Below are 14,019 nucleotides of genomic sequence, written 5' to 3'. Positions count from 1 at the left end.
CCTCAATGACTAATTTTCTTTCTTTCTTTCTTTTCTTCTATTATTATTATTATTATTATTATTATTGAGATGGAGTCTTGCTCTGTCGCCCAGGCTGGAATGCAGTGGCGTGATCTCTGCTCACTGCAACCTCTACCTCCTGAGTTCAAGCGATTCTCCTGCCTCATCCTCCTGGGTAGCTGGGATTACAGGCATGTGCCACCACACCCAGCTAATTTTTGTATTTTTAGTAGAGACAAAGTTTCACCATGTTGGCCAGGCTGGTCTCAAACTCCAGACCTCAGGTGATCCGCCTGCCTCGGCTTCCCAAAGTGTGGGATTACAGGTGTGAGCCACCACACCTGTCCGATGATTTGTTTTCTTTCCCTCCCCCAGGAAAGCTCCGTGGCTTCCTCCGTGTTGGAGACCTGGTGATTGTGGTGACAGGCTGGCGACCTGGCTCCGGCTACACCAACATCATGCGGGTGCTGGGCATATCCTGAGACGCCCCTCCCTCATCTGACCCAGCCTACCCCTGTACCCCATTCCTTCCTCTCCAGTCTACGTTCTCCAGCCCACACCCCTCCAAAACCCTACCTTTAAGTCCTCTCTTCTTTATTCCTGACCCTCTATTCCTACCTGAGGCCTGAGATTATATCTGTCATCTAGCCCCATTCGAGGTTGCCCCTTCCCCGTCTCCAGTTCACATTGGTCCTGAAAGTCTGTGTCCAATTATGCACTGGCCACCCAACAGCACCAATTGTACATTCCCTGCATCCAATCTGCTCAGCAGGCCCTAAGATGCCTTGAGTCTTTAATCCCAGTTTGGCTGGTTAATTCCATAACCCCAGGCATCCCATCCCTTGGGGTGGAGGAGAGGGGAGACAGGGCAATCTTGTCCACAGTCTCCCATTCTCATATGTGGCCCTCATGATAATCTAGGCATCTCGTGCCAGGGCAGGCTACCCCTTCATGGTGACTAACAGTTACATGAAAGTCCACACTTTTGGGAAAACTGGGTGGGATGGATGCTGGGGAGAAGTGAGGGCTGGGCAGCTGATTTTGTCACTGTCTTCACAACCTCTGTGCTGGGCTTGTAGACCACTGTCCTGGCTGTTGTCATGCCTGCCTGATACCCTGCTTGGTCAAATCCCCGGCTGCTTCCTTCTGCACCCAGAAATTCCTTCCCACTCACTTTGTTCCCACACACAAACCAAGAGCCAAAAATGAGTGTGTCTATTTTATATTTAAACCCAGCTGTTTGGAAGTAATTATAAAACTTCTCCCACACACCAAGAACCCCAGAACTCCCCACCCAGAAGGAAAGGAGACTTAGGGTCCTGGCCCCACAGTCTTTAATGCTGTAGAGTAGGCGAGGGGACAGGCAGAGTGAGTGTGGTAAAGGACTACTCTTGTCCCTGAGAAGGCAGAGGTGCTGGCTGGCCTGCCCTTCCCCAGGCTTGGATACCTTGGGCCTTTCCCTTACTCCTGCACCAACAGCAAACTCAGAAGGAAAAAACAAAACAAAACTCTAAAAGTAAACATGGTACTTCTCCCTCTCTCATGTGGCTCCTCCTGCCCCTACCTGGGAGAAGGTTCAAGTATTGCACTGATGAGTTTGGGCAAGGACCACAGAGGCTGGCATGGAGAGGCCCTGCCTCCTCCTACTCCTCCTGTCTCCTTACCTGAAAAGGAGGGGAGGGATGGATAAAGGAATGGGTAACCAAAATGAATTGGTAGCACATAAACTTAGTAAATGAATAAATACAATTAAATAAATGAATAAATAAGCAAAGAAAAAAATATCACACAAGGATTCAGCCATTTGCCCCTCCACCAGGGGGGATTTAGGCTGGCATATTAATAAGGAGGTGCCAACTACCCCTTAACTTTTAGGGGGTCACGACTGGGGCAGAGGGTACAGGGAAGAGACAGCTCCCAGTTTACAAAAAGATGGTCTACCACAGGACAGAGACTGCAGGGAACTTAGAAGTGTGTTCCCACTCAGAGGGTAGACACGGAGTGTCCACAGGTGGCAGTGAGTGGGTAAAAGTGGATACCCACACTCAGGACCCAAGACTTCTGCTGGCAGCAATGGGGGCGCAGGTGATTGGCAGTGCCTGGCTATGCTACAGGAACAGGAAGATAACCAGACCAGGCAGAACCTGCAGGATCATCGGCAGGGAAACAGAGACATCTAGTTACTTGGCAGTGATGGCGGTGGCAAGTACTTGTGCTTAGTAAAGGTGGGGTCATGGGCCTGGGCCTGCACCTGGTAGGACCATAGCCAGGGGAATATCCTTGTCAGAGGGTTTTGAGTCACTTCTACTTGGCAGTGGAGACATACAGCCCCTGGCATATTACCTTGAACATGGTAGCTGCTCAGTACACATGATGAACGGGTGAATGGATTATGATGGGACAAACTACAGGATTCTTGAGCTGAGGACACAGAGACCGTCTTCATGGCAGTATGCGGAATGTCCGCACAGGGTCGACATTTCCATGGGACAATGTTTCAGGTCCCCACGGCCTTCCCCAAGAGGCATCTGCCCTTGGGTACATACTACTGCACCCCAAGAACTAAGGCTGGATGTACTCAAAGGTTTACATGTTGGCAGAAAGCTGGAGACCCCGGGGTGTGGCTGGCTCAGGCACTGGTGGCCTGGGGGGCTGGGCTGTCCTTGGAGGTTTGGCCAGGAGCCCTGAGGGAGGAAGCCGCTCACTTCCTGATCCCTGACGCCCAGGAGAGCCATCGCCTGTTGCCCGCTGAGGCAGAGAGGGTTGGGAGGCTGAGAGTGGGCGGCCCCGAGGTCCTAGCCGCCGTCCACCTCCTCCTGGAGGGGGACCCAGCAGGGAGACCTGGGAGTGCCCTGCCCGGGATAGGCTGGCGTGCAGGGTTCGGGCAGGTGGGGCGGGCAGGCGGGAGGTGGATGCCCACGGGCCAGCTCGGACAGGCACCAGAGGGGAAGCTGGAGAGCCTGCTGAGCGCCAAGCAGAGCGAGCAAGGAGGGTGGCTGGAGAGTCAGGGGAGAGGGGCAGAGGGCCCCGCTGGTGAGTCAGGGCAATGGCCACATTGGAGGTCACAGCAGCTGCCTGAAGGGGCGCATGTACCAGTGGCTCCCACAGTACTGGCTTTCCACTAAGCCGAGCTCCTGTGCTCGGGGCCAGACCCCGAAGACCCCGAGCCATGTCTCTGTCATGTTGCACCAAGTGTTGCTCCATGATGCCACAACTGCTGCCTGGACTTGGCTCGGAGCGCTTCTGCTGCAGTATGGAATTCTTGCCTAGAAGTTGTCCCAGGAGGGAGAAGTTAAGGATAGGGAAGGAATCCAAGATGGAGTTTGGATATCAAAGAGTATGAGAGTATCAGGATGGGGTGGGGTTGAGGGTAGGGAATGGGAGTCAGTAGTATGGCAATGGGTCCATGGGGGTTGAGATGGGGGTTGGAGGAAGAGGGTATGTATCAGAGACAGCGGGGGTCAGGGGACTGGTACTCAGGGGAAGAGGACTCAGGACATGGGGACTTGGGATGCTATCTCTCCTGGGTAGGACATGCTGAGGGATAGGGACAGTGGGCCACAGTGTTGAAAGGCCTGTTAGGGAGCATTTGTTGGGACTGAATGGATTGGGATATGACCCTGGAGCCCTAAAGCCTGGGCTCCTTGCTTTGGAGGTGGGGTGAAAGCACAGTCTGGACCCAGAGCAGATGGAGTGGACAGGTCTCACCGATGCGGCGCAGCCGATCCATGGCCACAGTCTCAAAGGCCCGGCGCATCATGGGGAACTCCTCGAGCACAGCATTGAAATGGTCCACACTGAGTGAGTAGAGGCGGCAGTAGGTGTCAGCCCGAACACTGGCTGTGCGCCGGCCCCTAGTTAGCAGGCAGATCTCTGTAGAAATTGGGAGGAAGCTTCAGAACCCCTGTCCTTGTCCCCAGAACTCCTCTCGCTGAGCCTGCAGCAGTGGACCCAACTTTCTTTTTTTTTTTTTTTTGAGACGGAGTCTCGCTCTGTCACCCAGGCTGGAGTGCAGTGGCGCGATCTCGGCTCACTGCAAGCTCCGCCTCCCGGGTTCACGCCATTCTCCTGCCTCAGCCTCTCCAAGTAGCTGGGACTACAGGTGCCCCCCACCACGCCCGGCTAATTTTTTGTATTTTTAGTAGAGACGGGGTTTCACCATGGTCTCGATCTCCTGACCTCGTGATCCGCCCGCCTCGGCCTCCCAAAGTGCTGAGATTACAAGTGTGAGCCACCGCGCAGTAGACTCAACTTTCTAAGGCTCCTCCCTAGACTTGGGAGAAACCATTGATTACCTATTACCTCCCTGCCCCAGGGTCCCTAAACACCCCAAGCATTGTCTTTCTCCAGACCCCCACAATTACTGGATTATTGCTCCCTGTCCTTCTTACTCTCTCCATATGAAGGCTGACGACCAGGCAGGTCTTGCTGGCCCTAAATTCCCAGTGATTCCACTCCACTTTAACTCCCACCTCTCCCCGACTGCTCAATCCCAAGAGGTAGACCTGGGCAACTCAGTGTACCCACCCCTCCCACCCACTTGAATAAACACTGAGGAGAAAAGCAGTATCAAAGAGCAAAGTGCAACGTGATGGGGGTAGTGGGTGGTTTGGGGACTGAGAGATTATATGAGCCTCAGGTCACTCTGGGCAGTGGAAGGCTGAACTGCCCCTATTGCCACAGGCTGGGTCCCTGAATCACACCACTAGGCAGCTCCATAAAGCTCATGCTCCAGGACAGCTCTGCTTCACTCCTGCCTTTCCCTCATCTCATAGGATCCTTGGATTTCACTGCCTAAGGGTTCTAAAAGGCCCTCTGGCCCAGTAGTTTGCAACCTGGCTGTGCATTAGAATCTCCTGAGAAGCTTTAAAAACTATAGAGCTCAGGCCGGGCGCGGTGATTCATGCCTGTAATCCCAGCACTTTGGGAGGCCGAGGCGGGTGGATCACGAGGTCAGGAGATCGAGACCATCCTGGCTAACACGGTGAAACCCCATCTCTACTAAAAATACAAAAAATTAGCCGGGTGTGGTGGTGGGCGCCTGTGGTCCCAGCTACTCGAGAATCTGAGGCAGAAGAATGGTGTGAACCCAGGAGGCAGAGCTTGCAGTGAGCCGAGATCACGCCACTGCACTCCAGCCTGGGCAACAGAGTGAGACTCCACCTCAAAAAACAAACAAACAAACAAAAACTATACAGCTCCAGACCCCAGCCCAGAGATTCTCACTGAGAAGGCCTGGGAAGGGGCTGGAGCTCTGTGATTCTGCAGCGTACCGAGGCAGGGACCCTGAGCCCGGGAGCAGTTGCCCTCTCCACTGTCTGCTCGTGACCCTGCCACCCTCCCTGAGGCCTGCTGACCCCCAAAGTAGGATCCATCGGTGAGGCGTGTGTCCCGGGCGCCACGGGCCAGCACACTGAGCAGCCCATGCTGGATGAAGTACATCTTCCTTCCCACGGAGCCCTCACGCACCACGAGGTCCCCCGGCTGGAAGACCTCAAAGCGCAGCTTGGTGAGAACTGCAGTGACGAAGCTGGGGTCAGCGTGGGCAAACAGCGGCATGTGGGCCACTAGGCCCCGACAGGTGAAGTTAATGATCTCCTGGATAGGGGAGGGGTCTGTCAGGCAGGCTGTGCCCCCTGACCTGAGATGATCCCACCGAGCTCATTCACTTCCAGAAACCCCACCCCTGGGGTCATGTTCTGCCAAAGGATGGGGATGCATCAGTGGGCGTGGGACCATCCCTAAGCTCCTGCCTTCAGATCTTTCCCATGAGCCCTTGCAGGACCATCCCCCGAAAACAGAGATCCCTATAGTCCCTCCTCATGTATACTTCACCCTTAAAGGGCCTTCAAGAAAGACCCTAGCCCCTGAAAGCCCCCAAATACCTGGCCTCCCATGGGGACCTCTGCAGGCCTCATTCCCTATAGGAGCACCTGCTGACCAACAGCCCCTACCAACAGACAGCACTCCAGGTCCCTGAAGAGCCCCCCTTCCAGGCCCAACCCAGCCCCACCTCCCGAAGCGGCTCGCTCAGCTCGCCCAGGATGCTTTCCTCATCGAACATCTTGCCCTGGTAGCGGTGCTCATAGTACTCGTGGATGCGCTGCCGCGTGTCTGCTGGCAGCTTGTGGAAGGACATGTACTGCTCCACCTGCTTGTACTGGAGGGCCAGCCCATTGCCAGGGGCAAGAGGACACAGGGAGAGATTTGGGGCCGAAACAGTGGGGTGTGTGTGTGGAAGGTCAGAGACACAGGTCAAACTCAAAGGGGTGAAACGTGGAACCAGACATGGATACACAGGGCCACAGAGGAATATGGATAATGATGGATACCGGGAAGACACAGAGCACAGTCATAGGAAAACCCAGGTGTGGACAGCAGAGGGGCCAAGCACGGGCATAGGTTCAAACAAGGAAAAGGTACATGCAGAGGCAGGGAACAAATGGACACAGGGCAGGAAAGGAAACAGAGACGCAACAGGGGCACACATCAGAATGGGCCTCAAGTCAGGCTACCCAGTCTTCAACACCCCTCCATGCCACACCTCCCTCTCCTGTCCCTGCTGACCTTCTCCTGGTACTGACGCCGGGAAGAGTCCAGGGACTGGATGAGTGCCGTGGCGTGGCCGATGAACATGGCGTAGCATGTGGCACCCACAATCATGCTGAGCATGGTGAGCCAGACGTCGGGCATGCCTACAGGTGCCTGCTGCCCATAGCCAATGCACAGCATGTGGCTCATGGCCTTGAACAGGGCATGGGAATACTGGCGGCCCCACGAGTGGTTCTGGGGGGCAGAGTGTAATGCAGAGCTGGGCATGGGCCCCTCGGAGCCTCATTCTCTGCCTGCTCCTTTTCCTCTTTTGGTCTTTCTGTCTGCCCCCTTCTACTGCAGGCCTTCCTCTTGGCAGGCACTTAAGTTTGGTTCTGGGGGCCCTGAGGCAAAAGGGTCCTCTATTGCAATTGGGGGGCCTCAGCTTCCAGCTAGGTACCCTTCCTTGCCTGCTCCCTCCAACACACGAGCACTTCTTCTGGGTCTCCTTCCCCTTTCCTCCCTCCTCCCCACCTCCTCACTCCTATTTTCTGTCGTGATCATCTCCCATCTCCTGCTCCCTGTGGCCATCCCTGCTACTCAGGCAGAAGAGCCCTAAGAAGGCCCAGGAAAGGCAGAGCTGTGGGGACTTCTCACCACCATGTGGTTGATGGAGACCCAGCAGTCGGGAGGGAAGTCCTGCAGCATGGGCACCAGGAACTGCAGACAGCCATCCCAGTGACATAGCAGCAGCATCATCCCAATGAGGTTGAAGATGCGAACCACAGCACTGGCCAGGTCATAGGTCATGTGAAAGATCTGAGGAGTCCGAGGAGGAGCTGCTGTGGACAGGAACCCCTCCCTGCTTGTCCTCCTCCATTCCCAGCCTGGCAAATTCTCTCTCTGAACTACTCCCTAGCCCCAGCCCCCATGAACTAAAAAATACAACTATTATTCATTTGTGTGGAGCTTTGTGGCACACATGTATAGCTAATGCAAAGCAGTTTCTTTTTTTTTTTTTGGAGACGGAGTCTCGCTCTGTTGCCCAGGCTGGAGTGCAGTGGCGCAATCTCAGCTCACTGCAAGCTCCGCCTCCCGGGTTCACGCCATTCTCCTGCCTCAGCCTCTCCGAGTAGCTGGGACTACAGGCGCCCGCCACCACGCTGGGCTAATTTTTTGTATTTTTAGTAGAGACGGGGTTTCACCATGGTCTCGATCTCCTGACCTCGTGATCCGCCCGCCTCGGCCTCCCAAAGTGCTGGGATTACAAGCGTGAGCCACCGTGCCCGGCCAAAGCAGTTTCTTATTTCTCTCATCTTATAGATAGGAAAGCTGAGGTCAGTCATGTGCCCAGAACCACATAGTAAGTGTCACAGCAGAGAATCAAACAAATCTATTGCACAAGCTGCCCAGGTGTAGCCTAGAAAAGAGAGAGGGCATTTCACAATGTAATGTCTCCAGGGCATATGTGTAAGAATTAATCCAGCAGCCCTCTCCTTTCCAGTCATAATAATATATAATAGTGGCTTCACTGAGAACTTAGTATGTCCTAGACACTTTTCTAAGTGATTTACATGTATTAGTGCCTTTAATCCTAACAGTTTTATCACAGGTAAGTGTATTTAACACTCTCATTTTATAGAACAGAAAACCAAGTCTCCTATAGTAAACAATAAAACTGGGATCTGACCAAAGACAATGAGACTGCAGAGCCCACAGTCTGAACCACTAAACTCTGCTGCTCTGAGGCTGAAGCTCCAGCTTCTTCCACACCTCATCCTCCACCCAGCATTCAGCTAACTCTAAAGTGTGTCCGGCAGCTGTGCTCCACCCTCCTGTGCCACCATCTTCACCCCAGGCCCCATCCCCTGAACCCTCATTCTGTTCCTGCTTCTCTCCCACCAATTTTGGAGAGAGCTCACACACGGAAGCCCCACCCATCTTCCCCACACTATAAGGTCACCAGGAGCCCCACCCATAGCATCTTCCTAGAGAAGTCCACCAGCCACCCCGCCCCCTTCTCCCCCAACACCCCCCACCCACTCCCCCACCTGCCACCTCCCCGCCCCACCTCCTCCCACTGGTGTATGTAGCGGATGAGGCGGGAGAGGCGGAGCAGCCGCAGCAGGCTTAGGATCTTGGTGAAGCGAACGATGCGTAGGGCCCGTGCCGTTTTGTAGACCTCAGCGTCCAACCGTGGTTCCAGCTCCACCACCAGGAAGATGTAATCCACGGGGATAGAAGAGATGAGGTCAACCACGAACCAGGTGCGCAGGTAGCGCGTGCGGATGGCCCTCGGTGCTAGCAGGATCTCAGCACCTTCCTCCACCACGATGCCCGTTCGGAAGTTGAGCACCAGATCCAGTAGGAAGAAAGTATCAGACAATACGTTGAAGACGATCCAAGGCGGGGAGTTCTCCTCCTTGAAGAAGGTGATGCCCACAGGCAGGACAATGAGGTTCCCCACCATCAGCAGCAGCATGGTCAGGTCCCAGTAAAACCTAAGGTGGGAGTGAGATGAGGAGTAAGATCATGAGGATATTTCACCAGCCACTAGACTGACAGAAGATAGGCTGACATGGCCAAGAATGGGCAAAGATACACAATAACAGAATGACTGTTTACAGCTGCTGGAAGTATAAGTTGGGACCACCATTTGGGAAAATAGTTCAGCATTATCTAGTGAAGTTAAACATTTGCATTCCCTGCAACTCAGCAATTCCATTCCTAGGTATAGACACATCCAAGGGAAACATGCGCTCCAGGAGATACACGTAGGAATGTTTATAGCAGCATTAAATTTGAGAACAACACACATGTCCTTGTGTAGAAAAATGTAGATAGATAAGTAGATAAATACACTATTTATGGGCTGGCATACCATACAGCTGTGAAATTACCCAACTACAGCTACATTCAGCCCTATGGATGAATTTCACAAATGCAATGTTGAGCAAAAGAAGCAAGAAACAGCCTGGACAACATAGTGAGACCTCATCTCAACAACAAATAAAAAAAATTAGCCAGGCGTGGTGGTGTGCACCTAAAGTCCCAGCTACTCAGGAGGCTGAGCTGCACTCCAGCCTGACTGACAGAGTGAGACCCTGTCTCAAAAGAAAAGCTATGGCTCACGCCTATAATCCCAGCGCTTTGGGAGGCCAAAGTGGGATCACTTGAGTCCAGGAGTTCAAGACCAGCCTGGGCAACATAGTAAGAGCCTATCTCTACAAAAAATTAAAAATTTGGCCAGGCCCGGTGGCTCATGCCTGTAATCCCAACACTTTGGGAGGCCAAGGCTGGCAGATCACCTGAGGTCAGGAGTTTGAGACCAATCTGGCCAACATGGCAAAACCTCGTCTCTACTAAAAGTACAAAAATTAGCTGGGCCTGGTGGCGAGAGCCTGTAATCCCAGCTACTCAGGAGGCTGAGGCAGGAGAATGGCATGAACCCGGGAGGCAGAGGTTGCAGTGAGCCAAGATCGCACCACTGCTCTCCAACCTGGGTGACAACAGTGAGACTCTGTCTCAAAAAAAGAAGCCCAGGTGCGGTGGCTCACGCCTGTAATCCCAGCACTTTGGGAGGCCAAGATGGGCGGATCACAAGGTCAAGAGATCGAGACCATCCTGGCCAACATGGTGAAACCCTGTCTCTACGAAAAATATAAAAATTAGCTGGGTGTGGTGGCGCACACCCGTAGTCCCAGCTACTTGGGAGGCTGAGGCAGGAGAATCACTTGAACCTGGGAGATGGAGGCTGCAGTGAGCAGAGATTGCGCCACTGCACTCCAGCCTGGGTGACAGAGGGAGACCCCATCTCAAAAAAAAAAAAATTAAAAATTAACCAGGGGCTGGGTGCGGTGGCTCATATCTGTAATCCCAGCACTTTGGGAGGCCAAGGTGGGCGGATCATTGAGGTCAGGAGTTCGAGACTAGCCTGACCAACATGGAGAAACCCCATCTCTACTAAAAATACAAAATTAGCTGGGCATGGTGGCACATGCCTGTGATCCCAGCTACTTGGGAGGCTGGGGCAGGAGAATTGCTTGAACCCAGGAGGTGGAGGTTGCCATGAGCCGAGATTGCGCCATTACACTCCAGCCTGGGCAACAAGAGTGAAACTCTGTCTCAAAAAAAAAAAAAAAGAAAAAAAAGCCAGGCGCGGTGGCTCACGCCTGTAATCCCAGTAGTTTGGGAGGCCAAGGTGGGCAGATCACAAGGTCAGGAGATCAAGACCATCCTGGCTAACATGGTGAAACCCCGTCTCTACTAAAAAAATACAAAAAATTAGCCGGGCATGGTGGTGGGCGCCTGTAGTCCCAGCTACTCGGGAGGCTGAGGAAGGAGAATGGCATGAACCCGGGAGGCAGAGCTTGCAGTGAGCCGAGATTGTGCCACTGCACTCCAGCCTGGGCAACGAAGCGAGACTCCGTCTCAAAAAAAAAAAAAAAAATTAGCCAGGTGTGGTGGTGCACACCTGTAATCCCAATCCCAGATATTCAGGAGGCCAAGGCAGGAGAATTGCTTGAACCTGTGAGTGAAGGTTGCCATGAGCCAAAACTGCTCCACCACCCTCTAGACTGGGCGAGAGTGAGACTCTGTCTCAATAAATAAATAAAAATTTGCTGGTGTGGTGGCTCATGCCTGTAATCTCAGCACTTTGGGAGGCTGAGGTGGGTGGATCACGAGGTCAAGAGTCCGAGACCAGCCTGGACAAAATGGTGAAACCCCACGTCTACTAAAAATACAAAAATTAGCCAGGCGTGGTGGCATGTGCCTGTAATCTCAGCTACTCAGGAGGCTGATGCAGGAGAATCGCTTGAACCCAGGAGGAGGAGGTTGCAGTGAGCCAAAATTGTGCCATTGCACTCCAGCCTGGGGGACAGAGCGAGACTCCTTCTCAAAATAAATAAACAAATATAAAAATATAAAAATAAATAAATAAATAAAATGACTCTTCCATATACATACATATCCCTACTATATATCATTTACCTCACCATTACTAAATATTTTTATGGTTAAAAAAAAAAGCTAAAGTACCCTGTGCTAATCTCACAGCATTGTTGAAAACATTTACATGGAGACAATAGATGTGACAGTGTGGTACAGGCACTAGTTGGTGTTATGACTCACTCACTCTTTATTCCTAGATTTCTGAAAAGGCTGCTGCTTCTCCCATCTCCAGCTCTCTGCCCATTCTAGTCTAGGACATCATGCCCTCCCCAGCCTTCTCCACCCCATTCCTCTTCTCCAACACAGTTGGACCCAAGGATCCTGTTCCTCTGCTGAGGTTTGGTCATCCATGTCCCAGGGTGGGGTGGTCTATCCTGCCTTCCTCTGAATTGAGCTTTCCAGGGATGACCTTCCCCCTCCACAGAACCTCCAACAGGGCTGCACACACAGAGAAGCTCCACAGGAGATCATGAAGCAGCAAGGCTTGAGTTCTGCATACCTTTCCTCCTCTGGCCTCCCTGTGTCCACTGGGACTCTGGCTGAGCACAGGCAGAGGCATGGGCAGGGGTGAGTGACACTGCTGTGGCAGACACCGTGGAAAGAAGAGGTCAAGAGGGAACTGTGTGAAGCCCTCATTCAGAGAATGTCACAGGAAAATCTCAGGGACTCAGTTACCTATGGTGGTTTTAATTCTAGGACACACCTAATCCCAGTGTCAACTCAGGAGCTAGCCCCTTCTGACTCGGACTGCAAAATCAATTTTCAGCCCTGAAAGAAACTTCCTCAAGTCCGGGCCTCTGGGAAGCCCCTTAGACTGTATGTTTTCAGTAAAACCTCCGCCATTCTTCTTTTCTCTCCTGGGCTGCTGAGGAGGAATCCTGTATTGTGAGGCACTAAGAGAGGGGAGGGAAAGAGGGTTCGCCTAGCCGTGAAAGCATCTTCACAGCCTGACTCACAGGTGGGTCACAAGCCTGGCGGGTGATGTAGTACAGAGAATGGAGAAGCACAATCAGACAGATATCAGGCTTCTGGGGATCCGTCTGCGAGTGAACTGAGGGAAGAGAGCGAGATCCACAGGAGACTAGAAAAGGTGCACTGGCTGGGTGGGAACGAGGCAGCAAAGACAGGAGTGAAAGGAACAATGGGAGGAAGAGGGACATAGAGAGAGTGTGTATATATGTGGATTCAAGATAATGTCTGGGTCTATAACTATATTTCCAGGCTCCAGATTCACACCTCTTCCTCTCTGCTTCTTTAGTTCCCCAGGTTAGGTGCTTTGCACACATCCCTGCCTCATCCAAGAGCTGTCCTTCATTTCCCCCAAGGACAGGGCTGCTGTCCTCCCCTAGCGACCTTGATGTAGACGTACAGCCTGACGGAGACTGTGAAATGGCCCCACCCCCACCCTCTGTCCCTTCTCTGGGAGTCACCTGGGTGGTGGTCCTGCCCCTGTTTTGCCGCCTCAGTCACTCTGAGTCTTGGCCCCGCCCCGCCGCCTCCGCCTTCAGCACTAGGAACAGCGACCAGAGCTGAGGTCTGGACCCCCGACCCCTTCAGCGTCCCTATTTTTCCTGATAATCTGTCATGCTGAACTAGGCAGGTGCTAAGGAGCGGGTGTGGGGATGGCAGATGGCGGAACTCGGCTTCTCCCTCAGACTGGCCCCGATACTTAGAATATAATTTCCTAGATCTCCAGCAAGCAGGACTGGAGGAGGTAGGGGTCCCAAACTCCGGTAGTTCCTGTGGTCCGGATAGGGTCCCGGGTTCCTGAAAGAGGAAATCCAGGTCTCTGGAGATCCCCTGATGTCTGCTTGCCCCTTCTGGTGCCCCCAGCCTGTCAAGGCACGGAGGACCTCCGGCAGGGGATACCCGCCCAGGAATTCCCAGGCTAGACTGGGGGAAGTGACTCTCCCGCCCCACCAAGGGACCCCGGGCTGGAAATGAAGTGACCGTGGAGGGTGGGGCGGGCCGGGTCCCGGTGTCGCTGCCCGCGAGGCTGGGATTGATGTACGCTGCCCTCCCGGCCAAGCCCCCAATACCGGAAGTCGCTGTAGGGGTGGATGATCCAGGCCCCCGCTGACTTCACCCGCTCCTGCTCGATTTCCACTGCTTTGTGGCTGCCGAACACCCGAAGGGAGAACTTGTTGACCGTAGGCTGGAGCAGCGTCCCAAGGTGCCTCCTCTTAGGCTCAGGCCCAGATTTGGGGATCGGACCTGAGGCCGCGGTCGCAGGCGGGGGAGCAACGGGAGGCACCGCCTCCAGCCCAGGGGTCGTCCCTTCGCTGGCCCCCGCCGCGGGCCGCTGCTCCGCCTCCATGGCGCCCACCCCGCTTACACGTTCGGCCTCCTAGAGCCCTCTGTGGCCATCAGGTACCCTCAACCCCTCCAGAGCAAGAGTCGGCGCAGCCCCGCGGGCTCTAGCGGAGGCGTCGTAGGCTCGGAACCGCCGGCGCGCGGGGCGGAGGGGGTGTGTGCTAGACCTGCGGGAGGCGGGCGGGCTGCGCGGCGCCCCCTGGCGAGGGCCGCGCGAAGACC

The 14,019-nt window shown here is 54.0% G+C and overlaps 2 protein-coding genes across 8 annotated transcripts in view; one reads left to right on the top strand and one right to left on the bottom strand.

Annotated features, from left to right (window-relative positions):
• Nucleotides 1-1,782, top strand: part of PKLR (pyruvate kinase L/R) — a 20,422-nt gene extending 18,640 nt beyond the window's left edge. The window contains exon 13 of the mRNA XM_063626787.1: nt 376-1,782. Coding sequence (XP_063482857.1) covers nt 376-482 — 107 coding nt within the window. The 3' untranslated portion in view covers nt 483-1,782. The remainder of the gene's footprint in view (nt 1-375) is intronic.
• HCN3 (hyperpolarization activated cyclic nucleotide gated potassium channel 3) lies at nt 1,207-14,019 on the bottom strand. Of its 7 annotated transcripts, XR_010117596.1 has the most exons (10): nt 13,820-13,968; nt 13,524-13,601; nt 8,603-9,032; nt 7,189-7,350; nt 6,568-6,786; nt 6,014-6,160; nt 5,358-5,598; nt 3,709-3,873; nt 2,344-3,266; nt 1,207-1,664 (listed from the first exon to the last, which is right to left on the bottom strand). XR_010117596.1 is itself a non-coding variant. In XM_063626756.1 (9 exons), exons 1-9 carry the CDS (start codon nt 13,849-13,851, stop codon nt 2,587-2,589), a joined length of 2,154 nt encoding a protein of 717 aa, XP_063482826.1. In that variant the 5' UTR covers nt 13,852-14,019; the 3' UTR covers nt 1,207-2,586. The 7 variants fall into 7 exon arrangements, 5 of the variants coding, with proteins under 5 accessions (XP_063482826.1, XP_063482823.1, XP_063482824.1 ...); XR_010117595.1 differs by having other exon boundaries at nt 13,524-13,968; XM_063626756.1 differs by having other exon boundaries at nt 1,207-3,266; nt 13,820-14,019.

This window comes from Symphalangus syndactylus, chromosome 12 (assembly GCF_028878055.3).
Source record: "Symphalangus syndactylus isolate Jambi chromosome 12, NHGRI_mSymSyn1-v2.1_pri, whole genome shotgun sequence".
Taxonomy (NCBI): domain Eukaryota; kingdom Metazoa; phylum Chordata; class Mammalia; order Primates; family Hylobatidae; genus Symphalangus; species Symphalangus syndactylus.
Note: the sequence above shows the minus strand (reverse complement) of the source record. Positions and strands in the feature narration are given on the sequence as shown.

What these genes read in the sequence shown, in the direction of transcription:
- HCN3 (XM_063626754.1), bottom strand. Translation starts at nt 13,801, where the DNA reads ATGGAGGCGGAGCAGCGGCCCGCGGCGGGGGCCAGCGAAGGGACGACC. An exon ending in CACCCCTACAGCGACTTCCG is followed by an intron (nt 9,033 to 13,523) that starts GTATTGGGGGCT and finishes CTCCCACCTTAG; the next exon opens with GTTTTACTGGGACCTGACCA. An exon ending in TGAGCGAGCCGCTTCGGGAG is followed by an intron (nt 5,599 to 6,013) that starts GTGGGGCTGGGT and finishes TCCCCTATCCAG; the next exon opens with GAGATCATTAACTTCACCTG.